The sequence below is a fragment of the Ranitomeya imitator genome, chromosome 5 (genome assembly GCF_032444005.1).
Source record: "Ranitomeya imitator isolate aRanImi1 chromosome 5, aRanImi1.pri, whole genome shotgun sequence".
NCBI lineage: Eukaryota > Metazoa > Chordata > Amphibia > Anura > Dendrobatidae > Ranitomeya > Ranitomeya imitator.
This window is the reverse complement of record NC_091286.1, coordinates 474,736,956-474,762,542: the sequence shown is the minus strand read 5'-3', so window position 1 is coordinate 474,762,542 and position 25,587 is coordinate 474,736,956. Positions and strand designations below refer to the sequence as shown.

Here is a 25,587-nt window from a genome sequence, read left to right as displayed (position 1 = left end):
CTACTTTCACACCTCTGTCTTTTCCCAACTGTCACAATGCGTAGTTTTGTGGAAAAAACGCATCCTGCAAAGTTGCCCGCAGGATGCGTTTTTTGCACATAGACTTGTATATTATTATATTTGTATGGACACACGTTCCATACATCGTGCACTGGATGCGTCGGCATTTGCGGACCGTTGTAGCGAAAAAACGTTCAAGGGAAAGTTTTTTCGTACGTCGTGTCCTGCATTTAAAACTGCGCATGCTCGGCCGTAACTCCACCCCCTCCTCCCTGGGAGTTTACTATGGGCAGCGGACGCGTTGAAACACTGCGTCCACTGCCCACGTTGTGCAAAAAATCGCCAACGTCTGTTGCGCCGACGCTTAGCGACGGCCGTGTCCGACGGAAATGTGGAAGAAGCCTTATTGTGGCCAGTATCTGCCTGGGAACTCTGCAGCTCCTTCAGGATTACCTTTGGTCTCTGTGCTGCCTTTATGATTAATGCCATCCTTGCCTGGGCCAAGAGGTTTGGTGGGCGGCCCTCTCGTCGGGTTTGTTATGGTGCCATGTTCTTTCTATTTGATAATTATGGATTTTATGGTGCTCTGGGGGATCATCAGAGATTGGGATATTTTTTTTTTTTTAACCCAACCCTGACTTTTACTTCTCAACAACTTTGTCCTTGACTTGTTTGGAGATCTCCTTGGTCTTTATGGTGCTGTTTGGTTAGTGGTGTCTCTTGCTTAATGGTGTTGCAGCATCTGTAGCCTTTCAGAAAAGGTAAGGGGACAGACCATCTGACACTTCGATTGCACACATGTGGATTTTCAGTCAGTAAGCATGTGACTTATGAAGGCAATTTCCTGCACTAGAAATGTTTAGTGACTTCATAGCAAAATGGATGAATACATATGCTCCTGTCAATTTTTAGTTATTTGATCCCATACATTTAATTTATGCATATATTTTTCTCACTTCACCAACTTAGACTATTTACTGCTGATGAATCACACACAAATCATGTTACGTAAATATTTAAACACAGGTTGTAATGTAACAAAATAGGTAAAAAGGGGTGAATACTTTCGCAAGCCACTGTACATATTAAGAAAAGTGTGGATTTCTCTGGAATAAGGCACTGGATTGCAAGATATAATTTTATTAAATTTTCTATGACCTACATGCACATATAGACAGCTTAGGAAGGTTGATCCTACCGATTGTTTCCATTTAAAGGTGTATTGTGGAAGTGATCAGCAATTTACCATGATATTAAATCATTCTGTGTAACAGATTTTTGAAAAACTATAAACGTTTCAAATACAATTAATTTACTCCATTGGAGCCTTACCTACAATTAATCTGGCTATATACTGTCTTCCTATTGCTGATAATACAGTTTGCCCAGGAGCAGACGACTCCTTCTCTGGTTGACCATGTGCAGCTGTTTTCTGTGGTAAAAATGGTTGTGTTTGTGGAGACTGGGGAGCACGCATATCCCATTTTGAGTTTTGCTCATAACTCTGTGAAGAGGGCAAATCAGCATGTTCTTATGAGGGAGACAGTGTTATTGCATGCAGCGAGCACATGTGACAGAATATGTGCTCACTGCATATAATAACGCTATTTGCCTTCCTTGTAAGATCTTGCTGATTTGCCCATTACTCATTGTTATGAGTGCTACTCAGAATGGGATGTTTGTGCTCCCCGGTCTTTGCACACTTACCACAGAAAACACCAGTGCATGCTCAACCAGAGAAGAAGTCTACTACTTGAAGAACTATATAGTTCGTGGCAAATAAGAAAACAAGACATCAGTAGTGATGGGAAAACACCTGGACGTTCTGGTCTGGTGGGTTCGACTGAAGAGTCAAAAAAAGTTTGGTTTGGGTACCAGAACAGCACCCGAACCCGGACTCCATTCACTTGAGTAGGGGGTCTGAGCATCCAGTGTTTGTCACACTGTCATGTACATGTCACATGTTCTCAGCCGGGCTCCTGAACTGCAGTGACCTCGATCACTAGCACAGTGAGAAATTACTCACGGTGAACTCACTGTTGCACTGTGAAAATTTTCCTCACTGTACAAGCGGTGATCTCACCAAAGTCCTGATGGGAGCGCAGCCTCAGTGACCTGTGGTAACCTTGGTGATGTCAACACTGGCCACTGAGGCTGCGCACGCAGCAGCTCATTCCTCAGTGGTTCTCAGCCTGGACGGTTGCATCTTGGCCCCTTACAGGTTGAATACACTTTATCCGAGAAGTGGATTACGGCGTAGGATAAAACGATGGACAGGTGAGGGACATTGTTGTTTTTTTTTATTTTGTTTTTCACAGGAGACGTTGGCTTCGGTGGAATAGGTGTTAGGTGAGTATTTTGTTGTTTATTATTTTATGCTTTTTAAAGGACACGAGGGCTTCAATGGAATGGGTGTTAGGTGAGTATAACTGTGTTTGTTATTTTTAAATAAAAAAGTAAAAGTATGTTTTTTTATTTCAAATAAAGGACTTTATTCTGGCTGTGTGTTTTTTTTTTTACCATATAACTGTAGGATTAGTAATGGATAGGTGTCTTATAGACGCCTCTCCATTATTAACCCATGGGCTTGATGTGAAAAGACAATACAAAGGTGACATCAACCCCACAAATATGAACCCCACTTGCCACTGTCACAGAACAAGAGGGAAGGTGCGGGCAAAGTGCCAGAATTGGCGCATCTAATAGATGCACCTTTTCTGGGCAGCTGTATGCTACTATTTTTAGGCTGAGTGGGGCTATATCCATGGCCCCTTATCAGCCTGAGAATACCAGCCCCCAGGTCTCTGTTTTAGCTTGGTTGGATGTCAAAAATGGGGAGGACCCTCAGGCCATTCATTAAATTTATTTAAATAATTGAAAAAAAAAAACAGCATGGAGACCCCCGTATTCTTCATAACCAACCTTGCTAAAGCTGACAGCTGAGGGTTGCAGCCTGCAACTGTCAGTTTTGCCTGGCTGGTTATCAAAAATACAGGGGAACTCTATCTTTAATTATTTATAGCGCAGGCATCGGCTGATGAATACTCCCATCAGCCGATGCCAGTGACCGGAGGTAAACTTTGTAAATAAGATCACAGCTCTGATCGGATTTGACAGCGTGAGAACCACAGCACTCTGACAGATGATATTAATGTTACAGTCGCCGGTGTTTCTCGCGCTGTCATGCAGATGATAGTGCAAGAAACACCCAGTGTTCCGGCTGCTGAACCCGCACAGTAAAACGGACTTCGTGGTGAAGTCCGTATCGGGAGTCTGTGCCCGAACAGTAGATGTTCAGTACAGACCCTGATCTTTACTGTACGGGTTCGCCCATCTATAGACATCAGGTAATAAAGGTAAACCTGTCCCAGAAAAAATATGCATTTAGAACAACTGATAGTGCTTGAAAAGTGAATTGTTTTTCAAAAATCTATCACACAGAAAGGATTTATTATCATGGTAATGCTTCTTTTAAACACTGATGGACAATACTTAGGAAAGGCCGTTAACTGATGAGGTCGGACCCCCAAGTCTCTCCGCAATCATCAGAATAAAGTGGAAGCAGCACAGTGAGTGGTTAGGACTTCACTCTGCCAGGTACTGGCGTGGCTGCAGCACAGTGGATGGTTAGTACTTCACTCTTCTAGGTTCTAGTGGCGGCCAGAGCATAGTGGATGGCTAGTACTTCACTCTGCTAGGTTCTCAGGGCGCCATCAGCACTTTGAGCGGTAAGTACTTCACTCTGCTAGGTTCTTGTGGTGGCCGGAGCACAGTGGGTGGTTAGTACTTCGCTCTGCTAGGTTCTCCGGTTCTCAGATGTCTGACTCTGACTGATTAAACACTGATGTCTTATGCTAACAATAGGCCATCCATCTTTAGTCCAGAAAAAAAAACGCTCTATCACTGAAAATCAATGTGCTTTGTAGAAGTTATGACATGCAAAGTGAGGGCGCAACAAGGGGGAAGGTTTGACTCTACTTGTCAGTACATAGGTAGATCCAATTACCCTAACACTCATGATATTAACTGTACAGTAAGGTTTACCAACACAGTACAAAGCTTAGATGATGGCACATGGTATATACCTGATATGGTTACAAGGACGTTCAGTCCCTCCAGAACATCCATCTGCTGAAACCTTCGCCTGTTGATAAGGTTGTAGACCTTTCCTTGCCCACTTCGATCCAACAACATAAGTCCATTCTCTGTGCCCACTAGTAAGTTTACACCTGCGTGAAACATGAAATGTATATCAGGAAAAAAGTATCGCTAAAAATCTGTATGATCATCAAGTTCTGGTGAGCAATACTATTAAGTTAAAGGGAACTGAAATGCATCGGACACTGGCTGCCCGATCCACAGGCAGCATGTATCAGACATTGGCTGCCCGATCCACAGGTAGCATGTGTCGGACACTGGCTGCCCGACCTACAGGCAGCATGCCTCATACACCAGCTGCCCGATCCATAGGCAGCATGTATCAGACACTGGCTGCCCGATCCATAGGCAGCATGTGTCATACACTAGCTGCCCGATCCACAGGCAGCATGTATTAGACACCGGCTGCCCAATCCACAGGCAGCATGTATTAGACACCGGCTGCCCGACCCACAGGCAGCATGCATCAGACAATGGCTGCGCGATCAACAGGCAGCATGTGTCCTACAACAGCTGCCCAATCCACAGGTAGCATGTATCATACACCAGCTGCCCGATCCACAGGCAGCATGTATCATACACCAGCTACCCGATCCACAGGCAGCATCTATCAGACACTGGCTGCCCGATCCACTGGCAGCATGTATCAGACACCGGCTGCCCGATCCACAGGCAGTATGTATCATACACCAGCTACCCGATCCACAGGCAGCATCTATCAGACACTGGCTGCCCGATCCACAGGCAGCATGTATCAGACACTGGCTGCCCGATCCACAGGCAGCATGTGTCATACACCAGCTGCCCGATCCACAGGCAGCATGTAGGGACAGACTAGTCAGTCAAGGAGAGTGAGCAAAGAGAAGCCGCCTGGGACCTGCCTGTCCGATCTTCCATGCGGCTCGGTCCCCGACAGTATGTTTTTCTCTGAAATGCCACAGAGTTTCAGGGCCAAACATACATCGCTGAAGTCATAGTGTCTGAGTCCTGCAGTCTGTGGATTGAGCAGCATGAATCCCTTTAAAAATGGGATCATTTTAGCACGAGTTGGCAGATAGAGATACTAACACTCAAGCAAAACTTAAGTTTCACCTCAGTGTTCAGTCATATCTTAGATTTAAGTAGTTAATGTGTCAGTGGGAAAAAATAGACAGTGTGTCATCCTGGGGTTGGTCTATATACAGAGGACAATACTACCTTTAGGAATGAAATAGCCCCAAAATATTTCTGTGTTTTTATTGAAATCTATTCCTCGAGGGCTGCAAACAGGTCATGTTTTCAGGATTTCCTTGTATTGCACAAGGTGCTGGAATCATTCTCTGCAGTTGATTAAATTATCACCTGTGCAATGCAAGGAAATCCTGAAAACATGACCTGTTTGCAGCCCTCGAGGAATGCAGTTTGACACCCCTGCTATAAAGAACAGTGAAAAAATAATATATTGGCATATTGGGGATTATCCCTATATTTCTAGAATTATTCATTCAAAGTTATATATGATTTATATTGGAGTTTCTCCTTGCTGCTAACTGGAACATCTGCAGCAGAAACTGCAATTTTAACAAAACTATAGCAAGCAGCCTAGTAAGTGATAGATTGCTGGAATCAGGGTCTCTGCCCCTACATAAAACTGCTCTGAGATGGGGGAGCAAATAACTTCTGACAGATTCCTTTGAACACAGAAAAAGAAACTGAACATGTAAAGTTAGGAGTTGACACTTTTCTGCTAGTTTATCTTGCTACATCATGGTATGTGTGTCATGTTAGGAAATGCAGCACCTGTATCGGAGCACCATCAGGGGCTGCCATTATGCTGTAGTCACAGCAGATTTGCACAGGTCCGCTTATTTCACTTTGTTCATTATGGATATTAAAGAAACATGCACAATCAGTGTCATACAGTAAAGTAACAGTCACTCACCCCATAATGCTGCACAAAGTATCTCAGAATTAAAGCGTTTCTTGTATTTCCGGATCTCTGGAGTATCGCTGTGAGGACGAATATTGGTAGGGTTCACGTTTACCACAGATATTTTTCTGGCCTCATTCAGCTTGGCTTGTTCTTGTCTAAGCAGTTCGCTAGTAAACAGGGCTAAAAAAAACACTCTCTTCATTCAGCAAAAAAAGAATAAGAAAATGGAGCATGCGTGTTCTGTCACAAATCTCAGTATTGGACAATTCATACTGGGCATTGCAACCTTTGGCACACCAGGTGTTGGTAACTCTCGTAACCCAAAATTACCTATCCAAGGGTTATGTAGAGTAGCAAGAACTCCTGTGCCGAAATGTTGGTAGCCCGTATTTTCACATTCACTTTCTTAGGGGAAAGGAGATAAAGAAATAAAACTTCAAGCACAGCAAAAGAACAAAACAAAACAAAATGCCTATCGTCACTCAACCAGGAAGAAGGACAGTCCGCACTGCTTCTTTTCAAATGGTACAGGATAGAAACCTTACAAAGCACAGGTTGCTTTAGTTGTTTTTCTTTTTATTGAGATTTTGTTGATTTTAACAATGTTTTACATACTGTAATTCTCCATGTAATTTAAAGCTAGTTTTCCAACTAATAAAGCAATCTTATATACAAATATATATAATTACGATAGAAAGATGTCCGTGAGATACATCATTAGTGCCGTGTGTGCGTATTTTATTGCACATGTATTTAGCTAACAAATAAATGAAAAAAACTGGTGTGTGGTCCCCCCCTATTTGTAATAACCAGCCAAGGAAAAGCACATAGCTTAGGGCTTGTCTTATTATACTGGGAAAGGGCCAATATCCATGGACCTTAATAGCTATTAATATCAGTCCCCAGCTGTTTGCTTAGCCTTTACTGGTTATTAAAAAGAGGGGAACCTAAAAAAGTGACATGGGGTCCCCCCCTATTTTTTAAAAAAACAGCAAAGACTAAGCAGACAACTGGGGGCGGATATTAATAGGCTGGGAAGGACCATGGGTATTGGCCCCTTCCCAGCCTAAAAAGACAAATCCTCAGCCGCTCAAGAAATTAGTTGTGCCAATTTTGTCGTTTAGCCTCAGCTTTTCCCAATTGCCCTGGTTCGTTGGCAATTGGGGTAATGGGTTTGATGTCAGCAGCAGTCGCTGACATCAAGCCTTGGGGGTTAGTAATGGAGAGGTGTCTGTCAGACACTCCATAGTCAAAAGAAATGAATACACACCACAGAAAAATCCTCTATTTGTAAAAATCACTCCCCAACAATTTCTCTCTTTTACCCTTTAAAAAAAAAATCCACACCAGTCAGCTGTAATCCAAAAAAATGGAGGTCCCAAGATGATCCTCATCTGTCAGGTCACACAGAGGGCAGCGCGAGTCCCGACAGCTGTGAACTCCGGTAATCTTACTGACTGGGATTGTCATGGGATCTCCATTTTTTGAATTACGGTGGAATGATATGGATTTTTTTTTAATAAATGGGCAAGAGAGGGAAATTGTCGGGGAGTGAATTTTACAAATAAAGGACTTTTCTGAGTGTGTGTGTGTTTATTTATTTTGACTACCTGGGACCCCCATTTTCTTAGGGTCCCCCCAATTTTTGATGACTAGCAAAGGAAATGAACAGCTGTGGGCTGATATTAATAGGCTGTGAAGCTCCATGGTTATCTGGCCCTTCCCAGTCTGATAATATCAGCCCACAGCTGTCTGCTTTCCCTTAGCTGGTTATGAAAAAAAAGGGGGACCGCACACCATTTTTTAAAATTATTTATTTACTGGGTAAAATAAGGCTAAACACCCACATGAAAGGCACTAAAGGGTGTTAGTTTATTATATGTAGGGGGCTTGTGACATTAAATTGCAACATGACATCTATCTGTTCTAATGGTTTGGGCTGTGAATTTATTGTACTTGGCTGATCAAATTTCGCATTTCTTTGCATGCTGCAATTTTTTGCACGGACTTATTTACTAACACTGGTCAGAGGATTTCCTGCATTGCACTTGTCCGATTTATACGATTGTGTGAGTGAGCCCTTACTTGTACTATGTGCAGAGTGCCTGCATGGGGAGTGATATAATTGTAAGCATTGCTGCACAGAAAAAAAAATTAAGTGAAACTATACACTGTTAACAATTAGGCACTATATTATACCTAATTTGTAGACAAGGACACTGTAGAATATGAGAGTCCTGTCTATGAAATACAGGTTATATTATAAATTTATCCGGAACATTGTAACCCTGCACCACAAAGGAAGCAATCATCCGGTCAGTTCTTCCCAGCATAAAATGGGCTAAGCCATCACAATGAACCATTATCAATAGGATCCGGAATAAGGCGTCTTATCTACCTACCTGTTTGCTACAAGACCATTACCAATTTAAGTACAAACCATTTTTCCCTAGTACCTGTTGCAGAAGACTCTTCATCATCATCGTCATCATCATCGTCATCATCATCATCGTCATTATCAGTGGGTGAAGTCTGGTAAACTCTTGGATCAACAAATGGAGTAAAGGATGATTTGGTGGTACTTCCCATGCCATACTAAAATGGTAAAAGCAGTATACTTCAAACCACAACGTTCAGAGTAGAACATTCATAAGTAAAGCTAAAACGACTTTATAAAAATTATGCATTTTTACAATAAATACAATAAAGTGCTGGTCCGCCGTACACTAGAAAAAATCTCCTATTTATCTCTACTGTTTATTTCAGTGACATATCCTGCAATGATTTTTCTAGTACCTGATTGGTTTCATTGCACACTTATTCCACTCTATAAGTAGCTTTATCAAAATATAAACTTCAACAAAAAAAGAAAAGAAAAACACAGGTAAAAATAACAATACTCTAACTATGAGCTTCCATTTCAAGTTCAGAGTAATAACCGCACATATTAGAAGAACAGATGAACATTTCTGGCTTGTGGAGCCTTCATGTAATATACTACAGTGCAAGCTGCTGCATCTCATTCTGCCCACTCTAATGGCTCTGTCTGCAGCCACTTCTCCTTAACCGACTATAAAATGAGATTTTTAACATTTTTAGGACTAGAATACCCCTTTTTTTTTAACAAGAAAAAAATATTCTTACTTAAAAGTCATTTTGTAGTCTGCAGTGCCAGACCCACTTGATTGCTTACTGAAAGGGAACCAGGCACCAGGATTAGACGATATGCAGTAAGGCCACCACTTTTCAGGCCTGATTTACAGCATTGTAATGTTCTGTATATCTGCCCAAAACCCGACCTGAAAGTGAAGAAAAATGGCTTTTATTATACTCACCTGCGTGGGTCCTGTCCGAGTGGTGTGGATGTTCTTGGTTTGGCATCTCCTATCTTATTGCGATGCCGTCCTCCTTCTTGCTTCATGTGGACGACGTGTACCTATGTTCTCCACAGCATCTCGCTCCTGCACAGGCGTACTTCTCTGCCTTGACTAGTGCAGAGCAAAGTACTGAAGTGCGCATGCTGCGCCAGGGCTCTTTGACCTTTCCTGGCACCTGCGCACTGCAGAACTTTAATCTGCCCTCAACAGGGAAGACAAGTACGCCTGCGCAGGAGCGCGATGCCGGGGAGACTGTGCAGATGACATAGGGACGCGTCATCCACGCAAAGCAAGAAAGAAGGCGGCATCACAATAAGATGGGAGGTGGCGGACAAAGAACATCCATAACCTTTGGATCGGACAGTCTCGCAGGAGAGTATTATTAAAGCTCTTTTTCTCCTCTTCCTGGTTGGGTTGGGGCAGATACAGAGCATTATAGAATGCTGTATGTCAGGCCTGAAAGGTGGTGGCCGTAACTCATATCGGCAAATCCTGGTGACTGTTCACTTTTATGGTTAAGCAGAGCACTCTTCCAACACCATAACCAATCAATAAAGGTAATTTGTCAGTAGGATGAACCCACCTAAGCCGTCTATATGGCCATACAGGTCAGATAAAGTTGATTAAAATGATACATTGATATCTGTGATTCGATTATCTTATCCAGAGAAATCAATGTTTTTATTAATATGTAAATAAGCTGTTAAGATCTATGGTCCGTTCATAGATCTCCCTAAGAATCTGTTTCAGGAGCTTACTTTAAATGAAAGGGGGCAATGCATTATCCATGTGATACATGTAGATCAGACTGCCAGTCATTACATGTCTCACACTCGTAACTCCCCTTTCATTTAAAATGAGGTCTAGAGGTAGATTCTCAGGGAGATCAGTGTCGGGTCCATAGATCTTAAAGAGACTCCTCTGTCAGCACAGAGTGACTGTTCAAACTAAGACCCACTTCTCGGTGCTTCACGGCAGGGTCCATCATTTAAATCACCTTGTCACCTGATTGGTTTCCCCCTATCTCCACCCTCCTCCTCTTTGATTTACAGCTTTGGCTTCATAGAGCCAGAAAAAGGTGGCGATAGAAGGAAACCAAGTAGGTGGGAAGGCGTATATGAATGGTTGGCCACACCATGAAGAACCGAGCGCCTGTACTTGGTCTGAGCAGTCATTCTGTGCTGATATGGTACCTTTAACAACTCATTCACATATTAAGAAAAATGTGGGTCTCTCTAGAAAAGGACATCAAATTACAGATATTAAAGGGGTTTTCCCACAAACAAAGTTAATTTTAATCAATAGATCTTTGAATAATAAGTTCCACAACTGGATGTGCTTAACAAATATGTTCCTATACTGAGATAATCTTATACATGTGCCCCTGCTGTGTACTGTGTAATGGCTGTGTCAGACCGTACAGGAACATGGTCTGATCATACCACAGCTCCTGGGCAGGGAAGACGTAGAAGAGAAGATACAGTCATTACAGGATGGCATCACAGATAATTCTTTCTGTGAGGCAAAACATCCCTTAAAAACAGATAGTGAAATGTTTAGCCTCACAGAAAGAATCAGCTTCAATCCCATCCTGTCAATATACTCACTTTTGCATCCTCCACTGCCCAGGAGCTGTGGTAATGATCAGACCATGTTCCTGTACGGTCAGACACAGCTATTACACAGTACACAGCAGGGGCACATTTATAAGATTATCTCCGCACAGGAACATTTTATTTAACACATCTAATTGTGAAACTTATTTTAATTCTAAGATCTATTAAAATGTACTTTGTGAGAAAACCCCTTTAAAACATCAGTTTGTTCAACTTTCTATGACCTACATGCCCATATAGACAGCTTAGGAGGGTAGATCACAGCATGTTATGTGCTCAAACAGGATGATCATCAGTTTCCTCTCTTGGACCAGGTACAGATGAGCATTGAAAGCCCTGTATGGAGAGCTGATCAAGCAGCCATCTACTGCACTCTTGTAAAGCCAGGATCTCTGTATACCTTTGCAACTTGATAACAGCAAGCAGCATTTTGCCTGCTACAAGGCGTCTCATCAACCTAGCAGCACAACTCCGCAGTGGGTGCATCTGTGCTCCTGCTGTGCCCTGCACTTTGGCCTTTGTCAGAGACTACTGTATATGTCAAAGCTGTGCCAACCTCAGGGTTCAAGTCAGTCGTTTTGGCCTATCTGGAAAGCTGGGGCCAAAGGTAACGTTATCTTAGGAACCCACAAAGGTAAAGATATATAAAGAGAACCATACAGGACCACAAAAAAAACACACACACTAGCGCCAAGCAAGTGCCCACCTCAAGGCTGAATGCTGATTTCTGCACCACCTGTCAATCATTCCACTCAGTATAGTAGCTACCGGGGGGACGGCAGAGTGGTGTGGGCGCCCTGGGCCCGCTGCTCTGAGGGGGCCCACCCGGAGCTACACTACTGTAACTATATTGGCGCGCGCAGCGCGATACAGTTACATTCTGCGGGCAGAGCAGGGAGAATCGATCTCCCTGCTCTGCCGCCCGGCTGCTATGGGGCCCCTGAGCAGGCGGGGGGCCCGGTGCCAGCAGTGGCCCCCCGCCGTCATCGGATGATCAGCTGTACCAGCATTTCGCCGATATAGATGATCGCAATGATGAGAGAAGGAGCACTGCGCTTCTTCTCACATCATCCCCCTGTCAGTGTTGGCGTCTGACGTCGCCGACACTGACAGCGGGCGCGATGACGTCACTGCCCGGCGCCCGCTGTCAGGAGATCAGCGGGAACAGAGCAGGAACCAGGAAGAAGAGAGGTGAGTATTTATTTAATGGGTGCTGCTGCCTTATTACAGGGTCTGCCTATGGGGGTGCTGCCTTATTACAGGGTCTGACTACGGGGGCTGCCTTATTACAGGGTCTGCCTATAGGGGTGCTGCCTTATTACAGGGTCTGACTATGGGGGTGCTGCCTTATTACAGGGTCTGACTATAGGGGTGCTGCCTCATTACAGGGTCTGACTATGGGGGTGCTGCCTTATTACAGGGTCTGACTATGGGGGTGCTGCCTTATTACAGGGTCTGACTATAGGGGTGCTACCTCATTACAGGGTCTGACTATGGGGTGCTGCCTTATTACAGGGTCTGACTATGGGGGTGCTGCCTTATTACAGGGTCTGACTATGGGGGTGCTGCCTTATACTACAGAGTCTGCTTATGGGGGTACTGCCTTATTACAGGGTCTGCCTATATGGGGGTGCTGACTTATTACAGGGTCTGCCTATGGGGGATGCCGTATGCTATAGAGTCTGCCTATGGGGAGTGCATTATACTATATTGTGGAGTATTTGGTGCATTATGCTACTGTATATGGAGGCTATCTAGGGGGCCATCATACAGTATGGAGATTACAGTGTGGGGGTCATTATACATTGTTGGAGCCATCAAACAGTTTGGGGGCTACTAAGGAGTCAGTATACTGTGTGGTACTATACAGTGAGGGGGCATTATACTGTGTATAAGAGCATCATGCTGTGTATAGGGGAGCTGTACAAGGGGGGAGACTCAGGACTTTATTAAATGTAAAGTGGGCACTTATTGTTATAGGGGAACTCAGATTACTGTGGCTATCAAAGGAGCACACACAGGGCATTATTACTTTCTAGGGCCAAAACATAGTCACTGCTTTCTAGGGCACTTGCACCTGGCATTACTATATTTTAGAGAGTTGCTTTAGAATATAGAGGGCACAGAGAACCACACAGCAGGTGCAGTAATAGGGACACATACGGCAGCAGCGGCTTAGTATTGGGGTATCAGGGGCAATAATAGGGACACATACGGCAGCAGCGGCTCAGTATTGGGGTATCAGGGGCAGTAATAGGGACACATACGGCAGCAGCGGCTCAGTATTGGGGTATCAGGTGCAGTAATGGGGACACATACGGCAGCAGCTCAGTATTGGGGTATCAGGAGCAGTAATAGGGACACATACGGCAGCAGCGGCTCAGTATTGGGGTATCAGTAGGATGAGGAGTTTGTGCAGGTTGGTAGTAGATGGTGATGGGGCTGGAATATGAGAAGTGAAATGTGTCTTTGTTGTATTCTCTGCAGACGAGTTGTAGCTGGAAGAAATTGTCATGTCGGTCTGGGCCAGATGGAAAAGACGGGAAAAATTAACGATTCCATCAGAAAGGACGTCAGTGGTAAGACATTATCTGTAACTGTGTTGTGATCTATGTTCTGTAGGGCTGGTATCTACCACTGACCATATGGCAGTAATATCCATATTGGTCTTTATATAGAGATTATCTTCAGTAACGGCGCTGTCATCTGCTGAGGTTCTCCTGCACTATTAGGGTGCATCACCAAGTTGTAATCAAGGTTACCTGGTTAGGGGCCCACTCAGAAGTTTCGCACCCTCTGAACCAAAACCCTTGCTACGCCTCTGATTCCACTGCATTTATTATAGTGTCTCACCCTATGAGCAAACCGTCAGCTGTTCAAAAAGATCACCACAATAAGTGACATCAATGCCTCCACTTACTTAGGCCAACAGGATAGTTTTATTTTTTCAGAAATATTTTTTTTCAGTTGTCAACTCCTGGGGTGCATCTAAATAGTCTAAAGAATATGATTTTTTTTTTAAATTTGAGCTGAGATTAGCTTCAAGAGGGACAGACTGCAAACTGAGCCGATCAGAGAGAACAAGCAAGCATGCAGTATATATAAAAAAAATTGCAAATCTATGTAAATGCTATAATAAAAAGTGTTAGAAGGTGTACAAAGCCTAATCTACAGAAGGTACGATTCAGTTATGACTGGTCACTATGAGGGCACACTTTGCTCCTGATCCTCACCTAAATGTTAGAACCTAGGCAGCATAATCAATAGAAAGCAAAGGCAGGACATGCTGGCATAGCACAGTCAGGTTGATGAATGCATATGCAACCGATGGGTTAATATTTTAGATCAAAGTTCAGTTTTCTCAGGTATTAGCATGTACTAATAAGGTTAGAAAAATATGGTCTTTTATGTAGTTACACCAGAATTAATACTACCAACCAGTTAGCCACCAAGCATTAAGGTTAGTTTGGTAGTGCCACCACCTACTTCAGTCCCAGTCTCCATTTCCTGTGCATGCGTTGAACCTCTCCCTAAAGCCTCAGTTGGAGTACCCACCGGAGAGTGGCTCTGTTGAACTAAGTCAGGGAGATTTATATGACCGGCAAAACCATTACTTTCTGCATGGCCAGAGCGTTTTTTATCTCCAGATGTCTGCGGAGATACGAAGGAAAGTGCATGGAAAATTACATTAAAAATGCTTAGCTTGAACATATCATGCAAGTTACATTTTTAGAAACACTACTAGAAAAGTCTAAAACAGAAGCATAAAGTAAACATACAACCTACAAAAAGATGAAAGAAAGGAGGCAAGAGCACATAGGGTGACAGGCTGAGGTAGAAGTAGGGTGGGGGTGAAAGGTGCTCACACCACTCCAACATAAGACGGTGTTCAGATTAGCTGCTGCAGTCGTGCCAGCAGATAGAAGATTCGCTTCTTCGGCATATAAACGGAGGAAAGGTATAAGGTTGGTGTTTGGAGATGACCGTGCTGCTGTAGAAGATGGAAGATTTAACACTCTGAGGTAGTTACAAGTGGCTTCATAATGTATTTCTGGTTCAAGCCAAACCTGTTTTCAAAATAAATCACAACATTGTTCGGTATGAACCAGAAACACGTAATAAGCTTGTGCCTACCTCGGATTGTGGAACCTTCCATCTTCTACAGAAGCACGGTCATCTCCAAACACCAACCTTCTACCTCTCATCTGTTAACGGGAACTGATCATGTAAAATACTGCAGAGTTGGGGTTAATCTGTAGGTTACTAGCATTCTGACACTGTGCGGCACCTGCACTGAGAGTTGCTGGAAGAAATTAACTTTATACCCCTGGCCGCTTTCAGGGGTTCAGTCACCGCTCTGTGTATGGAGGGCGGCAGCTGTAACCGCGTCCCCGGCACTGGCTGACAGCCGTGTTGAATACCGAGCTGCTGTCAGTCAGTGCAGGGGCGGTCACAGCCCCCACTCTCTATACACAGTGGTGACTGAAAAGTGCCGACGCCACCCAATGGGGAATAAACTTCATATCCTCTCGGCAGTGGGACTCTCAATGCTGGCACCACACTGTCAGAACACTATTAACCTGCAGATTAACCCCATATCTGAAGGTCAAAAAACATTATTTTACAATTATTTTACATGTCAGGTTCCCTTTCAGCGGCCTAGGCATTCATGCTACATGCAGGTAGGGAAGGCCGACCATAAGTCATGGAAGACAATTCAGCAAATTTCTGAGGTAAAATATTCTACAAATCCTGTTACCACCACCATATTCAGGACATTGCGTCAGGTGCCAAAGATGGACCTCTCATGCATCCTAATATTCTCAGCACATTATACAGCAATACAATGAACGGCACCCTTTAGACCCTTACACATCCGTCTAGGCTGGAATAAGATGTTGAAGGGGATCCCTTAACTAGTGTAATCCATAAGTGTAATCCATCTATGGTGCATAATAGTAGGAGGGGGCCCAATATAGATTTTAGTATTGAGAAAGGATTTATTCTTCAAGACTTCATTCCCAAGGTGCAAAGCTGGATTAATGCATCTTGGCACAACAGTCCCAGCAGCAGAAGACATGCAGGGAGCCACATGGCCCATGAAGACCTCCCATTACTATTAATTCTACAGAATAGGAAACTCTGATCTAAACCTTTCCAGGATGAAATGAGGAATCCACAAGTAGCAAATGATCTGTGGAGTCAGCTATGCCGGATTCCTTTCCTACAGGCACTAGCAGGGATGACATTTATTTCATGACAAGCTGAAGACCCTGATCCTGTGGGCAGCCCCCACACATGCATAGTGCTGAGGAGCATAGGCTGGATAGCATTAAATATTTTATCATATAGTTCTTGGCACTCATTATTTTGCCAGATTGCTGACAGAGTCTGGAGACTTTTCTTTCCATTTACATAAACTATGTAAAATTCACAAAGGCAACAAGAGACTTGAAAATCAATCTTCTAGGAGATGGCTGTGCCTTTCCACTCACACGTCTTGGCTGTTTTCCAGCGATCGAAGAAAAGTTAAATCAAAACTAGAAATATGACAAGAATCTGTAGTGTCACTGGTGAAGGGCGATCTTCATTCACATTACATTACATTACTGTCTTATCAGTGTTTTCTGTTCCAGTCTCCTGTCTTAGACCAGATGAAACAGGTGTATATTCTTTGAAAATACACGTTACAGAGGACGAGGTTCAAATGGGCGATTCTATTTTAATATGAGTGTGTGGCCTTCAAAAAGGATTATACAGCCACTTACACATGATTTTGGAAGTAAATATACCATCCTCAAAAGATATATTCAATAACACAGGTTTTTTGTGAATTTTGATGACAGATCCCCTTTAAAGGGGTTCACCTCCAGGGAACCTTTGTTGGTAGGCTTCCTGGACAGTAAACTGGTGACAAAAGGAGTTCCCCTACTGGGAGCAATAATCTGCGGGGAAACTACAGTCATGGCCAAAAGTATTGACACCCTTGCGATTCGGTCAGATAATACTCATTTTCTTCATGAAAATAATTGCAACACAAATTCTTTGGTATTATTATCTTCATTTAATTTGTCTTAAATGAAAAAACACAAAAGAGAATGAACCAAAAAGCAAAACATTGATCATTTCACACAAAACTCCAAACATGGGCGAGACAAAAGTATTGGCAGCCTCAGCCTAATACTTGGTTGCACAACCTTTAGCCAAAATAACTGCGACCAACCGCTTCCGGTAACCATCAATGAGTTTCTTACAATGTTCTGCTGGAATTTTAGACCATTCTTCTTTGGCAAACTGCTCCAGGTCCCTGATATTTGGGTGCCTTCTCCAAACTGCCATTTTTAGATCTCTCCACAGGTGTTCTATGGGATTCAGGTCTGGACTCATTGCTGGCCACCATAGAAGTCTCCAGTGCTTTCTCTCAAACCATTTTCTAGTGCTTTTTGAAGTGTGTTTGGGTCATTGTCCTGCTGGAAGACCCATGACCTCTGAGGGAGACCCAGCTTTCTCACACTGGGCCCTACATTATGCTGCAAAATTTGTTGGTAGTCTTCAGACTTCATAATGCCACGCACACGGTCAAGAAGTCCAGTGCCAGAGGCAGCAAAGCAACCCCAAAACATCAGGGAACCTCCGCCATGTTTCACTGTAGAAACAGTGTTCTTTTCTTTGAATGCCTCTTTTTTTTTCTCCTGTAAACTCTATGTTGATGCCTTTGCCCAAAAAGCTCTACTTTTGTCTCATCTGACCAGAGAACATTCTTTCAAAACGTTTTAGGCTTTTTCAGGTAAGTTTTGGCAAACTCCAGCCTGGCTTTTTTATGTCTCGGGGTAAGAAGTGGGGTCTTCCTGGGTCTCCTACCATACAGTCTCTTTTCATTCAGACGCTGACGGATAATACGGGTTGACACTGTTGTACCCTCGGACTGCAGGGCAGCTTGAACTTGTTTGGATGTTAGTTGAGGTTCTTTATCCAACATCCACACAATCTTGCGTTGAAATCTCTTGTCAATTTTTCTTTTCCGTCCACATCTAGGGAGGTTAGCCACAGTGCCATGGGCTTTAAACTTCTTGATGACACTGCGCACGGTAGACACAGGAACATTCAGGTCTTTTGAGATGGACTTGTAGCCTTGAGATTGCTCATGCTTCCTCACAATTTGGTTTCTCAAGTCCTCAGACAGTTCTTTGGTCTTCTTTCTTTTCTCCATGCTCAATGTGGTACACACAAGGACACAGGACAGCGGTTGAGTCAACTTTAATCCATGTCAACTGGCTGCAACTGTGATTTAGTTATTGCCAACACCTGTTAGGTGCCACAGGTAAGTTACAGGTGCTGTTAATTACACAAATTAGAGAAGCATCACATGATTTTTTGAACTGTGCCAATACTTTTGTCCACCCCCTTTTTTATGTTTGGTGTGGAATTATATCCAATTTGGCTTTAGGACAATTCCTTTTTGTGTTTTTTCATTTAAGACAAATTAAATGAAGATAATAATACCAAATAATTTGTGTTTGCAATCATTTTCAGGAAGAAAATGAGTATTATCTGACAGAATTGCAGGGGTGTCAATACTTTTGGCCATGACTGTATGCAGCAAGTGTTCACTTTCCCTGTGGCATCACCACATCGGGAATATAGCACTACACAGTCAATCTAAATCAGCGCTGTGTCATCCAGGACAAGAAAGGTCCTGCCTCTCTCCCTATTCGCCGCCTGTCTCTGAGTGTCAGACAGGGGGCAGGCAGTAGGTTGGGAATAGGCAGAGATGAAGTATTGCTGGTCCTCTGCACTTACAGCTCCCCTGCCTCTCTCCCTATTCACCGCTTGTCTCCGAGTGTCAGACAGGGGGCAGGCAGTAGGTGGGGAATAGGCAGAGATGAAGCATTGCTCGTCCTCTGCACTTACAGCTCCCCTGCCTCTCTCCCTATTAACTGCTTGTCTCCGAGTGTCAGACAGGGGGCAGGCAGTAGGTGGGGAATAGGCAGAGATGAAGTATTGCTCAACCTCTGCACTTACAGCTCTCCTGCCTCTCTCCCTATTCACCGCTTGTCTCCGAGTGTCACACAGGGGGCAGGCAGTAGGTGAGGAGTAGGCAGAGATGAAGCACTGGCCGTCCTCTGCACTTACAGCTCCCCTGCCTCTCTCCCTATTCACCGCTTGTCTCAGAGTGTCAGACAGGGGGCAGGCAGTAGGTGAGGAATAGGCAGAGATGAAGCACTGGCCGTCCTCTGCACTTACAGCTCTCCTGCCTCTCTCTCTATTCACCGCTTGTCTCCGAGTGTCAGAAAGGGGGCAGGCAGTAGATGAGGAATAGGCAGAGATGAAGTATTGCTGGTCCTCTGCACTTACAGCTCCCCTGCCTCTCTCCCTATTCACCGCTTGTCTCTGAGTGTCAGAAAGGGGGCAGGCAGTAGGTGAGGAATAGGCAGAGATGAAGCATTGCTGGTCCTCTGCACTTGCAGCTCATTATAATACAATTTCAGCTATGGATTTCTCTAAATCAATAAAACAAATCTGTACGAGAAGGAAAAGATTTACTCAGCATTAGGGTTTGTTCACACTGGAGAGTAGCCAGCGTACAACTCGGATGATTGTGAACCAGCAATTTTTATTTCATGCCAAACTGGTATGAAAAAAAATTGATGCATGTGGTGATTGGCAGCATATATTGAATGGCGCGCACCCATACCAGTCTATCGGTGTGTGGAAAACATTGGACTGCACTCATTGGAGTGCAGTAAGATATACGCCTACTCACAGAATGGAGAAGATGGAGAAACTAAGTTCTCCACCTTCTCCGCAGCTGTGATACGATTCTCACGTGTGGGAGACTCAGATCACAGTAAAATGACCATGGACTCACGTACGCAGCAGAGTTTGAGCCAAGGGTCGTTTGCACATCCCATACAATCCTCTCACATGTGAGAATGATCGGATGTTATACGCTGGTGTGAGCGAGCCCTTAGAGCGCCTTTATATACATGCCTTTAGTTTGGAGTATAAAATCTTGATGACAGGCTCTCAACTCAGTGTCCCAGCCAGCTCGGTGATCTCAGCGAAAAATATTAAGTGAGAATAATACAGAATGTAATTTCTTACCTCTCGAATCATTAAAGTCCCTTCCCTTGAGCTACTTCTGAATGATTCTGATTGGGAGTTTTCAACATTTGGCGTCCCTGTATTATATGGCTCATTATTCACAGTAGGTCTACACAAGAAAAGAACAAGAGGTCACGTCACTGGTGACTATGGTACGCGGGATCAAAGTCTGAACAGACACAAATCACTAGAACAGGTCAATAGAAATGTTGTAGACATTCTCAATGTATAACACTAATCAGCATTTCCTGCAAAGAGCATCGTTGCCCCTAAAGCAACTCTCCAGCAATGGTTTTGCTTTGCCCACACTATAATGCTAACTCACAAGTAATATTGTAACTGTGTAATTTGCTTAATCGCCACTAACTTTCATTCATACATGTTCCCACTCGGAGTATCTGACTACCAGTCCATTACGTGCTCTCATGTGTTGGCAGGAGGTCAGTCTCTGACTTTCTGTGAACTACAGGATGACCGCTTTCATTCTGTATTCTGCTCTTGAAAAAAAACTGTGCTATGATTGATCACTATAGGCAACAAAGACCATTTTAATGCAGACAGATAAGAGAAGATTGGTGCTACATTCACTCCTCTATAGAAAGTTTGAATTACTCCGCTCAACCAGTGTATACCCCCAATATACTATATAATTCTGCCCCATTCATATCTGCTTTATATAAGAGAACAATGATATAGTAGACTAGACTATACAATGTTTAGCTGTAGGTATAAACTTCCCCTGGTACACAAAGCCTCTCTATGTCTAAAAGTGCTGTGTGGAGAATCTCTTGTGTATTTCTATGAAAACAAGCTTTAATCTATTAAAAGCTGACAGGGAGAAACTTATTACCAACAGGAGGTTGAAACTGAAACTCTGTAGTATGCATCAGGGGCATGGTGGCCAACTGTCCTGAAATTGCTGGACAGTTTGAAAAAATAGGGCCCTTTTTCTTCTGTTCTGAGGCCAGGACCAAGAAACTTAAACAGATCATTAAGATTGTACTATCACCATTTTATAGTTCAGTGTGTACAGCTCATGTCTTGGACATGTATCACTTATAATAATTTATTATGCTTTTTCAATGTGTCCGTAACAAAATGTAAGTCTGTGAATTTTTGATCAGCTGTCCAGAAAAAATAAAGTCAAGTTGGCAACCTTCATCAAGCGGCAGATATTCTCTGCCACTAATCTATCACGGGCTGCCATTAAATTGCAAATGTATGCTGCCATACCAAGCCTTGTCAGAGAGGAAGAAATAACCAAGATGGAAGCAACAGAAATGGCACTATTCTTTAATAATAGCCTGTACGGCGCTATATACAGTAGGCAATGTGCGGCTTTAAGAAAGTGACTTCCTTAAAGAACATTCTGCTCTCATATAAGAGAAGAGTACATTAATGTGCGAGTACATGATAACAGTGCTTACATAAGACGTGGGATGTCATTCACTGGCACAGTTCCATCATGAGTCTCACTCCCACCATCTTCCCCTTCACTACTCTCAGACTCTTCACTGGATGAAGAATAGTCTGTCACCTTCTTGATTGGTCGATTGGTCTCCTCAATGCGAAGTTCTCTCAGCTCCTTTGCCAACGCTGTCAAGTCCTGCAAAAGGATACAGATATTTATATCCCCACATCAATCAAAAAGGAGAATGGAGGGGCTATCTCCCCAAAGCGAGTGTTACACCTTGCCATAGCCAATGAGGAAACAGCCAGACAAGAAAATTACGCACATCGCTGTCAGACACAAAGACAATGTATAAGGCAGAGGTAACATTAGAAGACAGGTTATTCCATTACTGACTTTTTTAAAACTATGTGTCTATTGCATAGAACAGATGGATATACATTTTTGTGAAGTTTCAAAATATTCTGTCATAGTAAGCTGGAAAATAGGCATTATTTTCAGATGTTACAATGTAGTAATCTTTGAAATTAACCTTTTATTGACTTTAATTCAAAATCTAAATTTGCAAATAATTTTTCCCAGTTTACTATGAATAAGCCATGATTATAAGACAGCATCATTTCCCGACCGGGACATCACAGGCAGCGTGGAAAGTTCTGTGTATACAGGTCATGCTTATAAAGCAATGTAGGTGAATTTGTGAAAAAGCATGAGAACTCTGCAGAAGATGGATTTGCTGAATCTGTGGAAAAAAACATGCAAAAGACAAAACACAGCATTGGTCTTACCATTTCCCCCTATATTTGTGACCAATATCGCCGCCAATGCATTTGATCAGGGTTTAAGGAGAAAAAAGTATTTAAAATCACCGCATTCAGCAATTTTCAGACAGACTAAAGGTTTGCATTACTATCTATAGGCATTTTCTGCAAAGAGCTTCTTCTAGGATGCAAGATTTAACTAAAACAAAAGATTTGAAAATATATATATATTTATTTGTTTTATATATACAGTGGGGCAAAAAAGTATTTAGTCAGTCAGCAATAGTGCAAGTTCCACCACTTAAAAAGATGAGAGGCGTCTGTAATTTACATCATAGGTAGACCTCAACTATGGGAGACAAACTGAGAAAAAAAAATCCAGAAAATCACATTGTCTGTTTTTTTATCATTTTTTTTGCATATTATGGTGGAAAATAAGTATTTGGTTAGAAACAAACAATCAAGATTTCTGGCTCTCACAGACCTGTAACTTCTTCTTTAAGAGTCTCCTCTTTCCTCCACTCATTACCTGTAGTAATGGCACCTGTGTAAACTTGTTATCAGTATAAAAAGACACCTGTGCACACCCTCAAACAGTCTGACTCCAAACTCCACTATGGTGAAGACCAAAGAGCTGTCAAAGGACACCAGAAACAAAATTGTAGCCCTGCACCAGGCTGGGAAGACTGAATCTGCAATGGCCAACCAGCTTGGAGTGAAGAAATCAACAGTGGGAGCAATAATTAGAAAATGGAAGACATACAAGACCACTGATAATCTCCCTCGATCTGGGGCTCCACGCAAAATCCCACCCCGTGGGGTCAGAATGATCACAAGAACGGTGAGCAAAAATCCCAGAACCACGCGGGGGGACCTAGTGAATAAACTGCAGAGAGCTGGGACCAATGTAACAAGGCCTACCATAAGTAACACACTACGCCACCATGGACTCAGATCCTGCAGTGCCAGACGTGTCCCACTGCTTAAGCCAGTACATGTCCGGGCCCGTCTGAAGTTTGATAGAGAGCATTTGGATGATCCAGAGGAGTTTTGGGAGAATGTCCTATGGTCTGATGAAACCAAACTGGAACTGTTTGGTAGAAACACAACTTGTCGTGTTTGGAGGAAAAAGAATACTGAGTTGCATCCATCAAACACCATACCTACTGTAAAGCATGGTGGTGGAAACATCATGCTTTGGGGCTGTTTCTCTGCAAAGTGGCCAGGATGACTGATCCGGGTACATGAAAGAATGAATGGGGCCATGTATCGTGAGATTTTGAGTGCAAACCTCCTTCCATCAGCAAGGGCATTGAAGATGAAACGTGGCTGGGTCTTTCAACATGACAATCATCCAAAGCACAGCGCCAGGGCAACGAAGGAGTGGCTTCGTAAGAAGCATTTCAAGGTCCTGGAGTGGCCTAGCCAGTCTCCAGATCTCAACCCTATAGAAAACCTTTGGAGGGAGTTGAAAGTCCGTGTTGCCAAGCGAAAAGCCAAAAACATCACTGCTCTAGAGGAGATCTGCATGGAGGAATGGGCCAACATACCAACAACAGTGTGTGGCAACCTTGTGAAGACTTACAGAAAACGTTTGACCTCTGTCATTGCCAACAAAGGATATATTACAAAGTATTGAGATGAAATTTTGTTTCTGACCAAATACTTATTTTCCACCATAATATGCAAATAAAATGTTAAAAAAACAGACAATGTGATTTTCTGGATTTTTTTTTCTCAGTTTGTCTCCCATAGTTGAGGTCTACCTATGATGTAAATTACAGACGCCTCTCATCTTTTTAAGTGGTGGAACTTGCACTATTGCTGACTGACTAAATACTTTTTTGCCCCACTGTATATATATATATATATATATATATATATATATATATATATACACACACACAAACACACACATATACACACACACAGTGGGGAAAATAAGTATTTGATAAACCGCTGATTTTGCAAGTTTTCCCACCCACAAAGAATGAAGAGGTCTTTAATTTTTATCTTCAACCAAGTTTGCACAAACTGAAGCAGGGATTTTGGCCCACTGCTCCATAGAGATCTTCTTCTCCAGATCTTTCAGATTTCGGGGCTGTCGTTGGGCAACCTTGAGTTTCAGCTCCCTAAAAAAAGATTATCTATTGGGTTCAGGTCTAGAGACTGGCTAGGCCACTCCGGGACTTTGAAATGCTTCTTGCGGAGCAACTCTATAGTTGCCCTGGCTGGGTGTTTCGAGTCATTGTCATGCTGGAAGACCCAGCCACTACACATCTTCAATGCTCTTACTGAGGAGGTTGCTGGCCAAAATCTCACGATGCATGACCCCATCCATCCTCCCCTCAATACAGTGCAGTAGTCCAGTCCCCTTTGCAGAAAACCACCCCATAAATATGATGTTTCACCCACCATACTTCACGGTTGGGATGGTGTTCTTGGGGTTGTAGTCATCCTTCTCCTTCCTCCAAACACGGCGAGTGGAATTGATACCAAAAACTTCTAGTTTAGTCTCCTCTGACCACATGACCTTAACCTACGCGCCCAATGGATGATCCAGATGGTCAATGGCAAACTAGACATTTGCTGGTGTGAGCAAGGGGACCTAGCGTGCTATGCAAGATTTTAATCCATGAAGGCGTAGTGTGTTACTAACAATAATGTTTGAGACTGTGGTCCCAGCTCTCTTCAGGTCATTATGATTATTATTATTTATTATTATAGGGACATTTATTCTATGGCGCTTTACATGCGAGGAGCGGTATACATAATAAAAACAAGTCCAATAATCATTGACCAGGTCCTCCCGTGTAGTTCTTGGCTGATTCCTGACCTTTCTCGGAATCATCCTTACCCCACGTTGCGAGATCTAGCATGTAGACCCAGACCTAAGAAAATTGACAGTCATCTTTTGTTTCTTCCATTTTCCATAATTGTGCCAACAGTTGTTGCCTTCTCACCAAGCTGTTTGCCTATTGTCCTGCAGCCCCATCTCAGCCTTGTGTAAGTCTAAAATTTTGTCCCTGGTGTCCTTAAACAGCTCTTTGGTCATGGCCACGGTGGAGAGGTTGGAGTGTGATTTATGGAGCGTGTGGACTGGTATCTTTTACACAGATAACGAATTCAAACAAGTGCAATTAATACAGGCAATGAGTGCAGAGTAGGAGGACTTCTTAAAGAAAAACTAACAGGTCTGTAAGAGAATTCTTGCTGGTTGGAAGGTGATCAAATACTTATTTAATGC

General features: G+C 43.2%; 1 protein-coding gene across 13 annotated transcripts in view; it reads right to left on the bottom strand.

The window, feature by feature from the left end:
* Positions 1-25,587, bottom strand: part of TNIK (TRAF2 and NCK interacting kinase) — a 383,200-nt gene that overhangs the window by 24,462 nt on the left and 333,151 nt on the right. For 11 of the 13 annotated variants that reach the window (XM_069727325.1, XM_069727314.1, XM_069727319.1 and 8 more), the window contains 6 exons: positions 21,596-21,774; positions 20,169-20,277; positions 14,550-14,714; positions 8,527-8,665; positions 6,080-6,250; positions 4,086-4,229 (listed from right to left, as the gene is read on the bottom strand). In XM_069727325.1, coding sequence (XP_069583426.1) covers positions 4,086-4,229; positions 6,080-6,250; positions 8,527-8,665; positions 14,550-14,714; positions 20,169-20,277; positions 21,596-21,774 — 907 coding nt within the window. The remainder of the gene's footprint in view (positions 1-4,085; positions 4,230-6,079; positions 6,251-8,526; positions 8,666-14,549; positions 14,715-20,168; positions 20,278-21,595; positions 21,775-25,587) is intronic. The other 2 variants (XM_069727316.1, XM_069727321.1) reach the window with 2 other exon arrangements.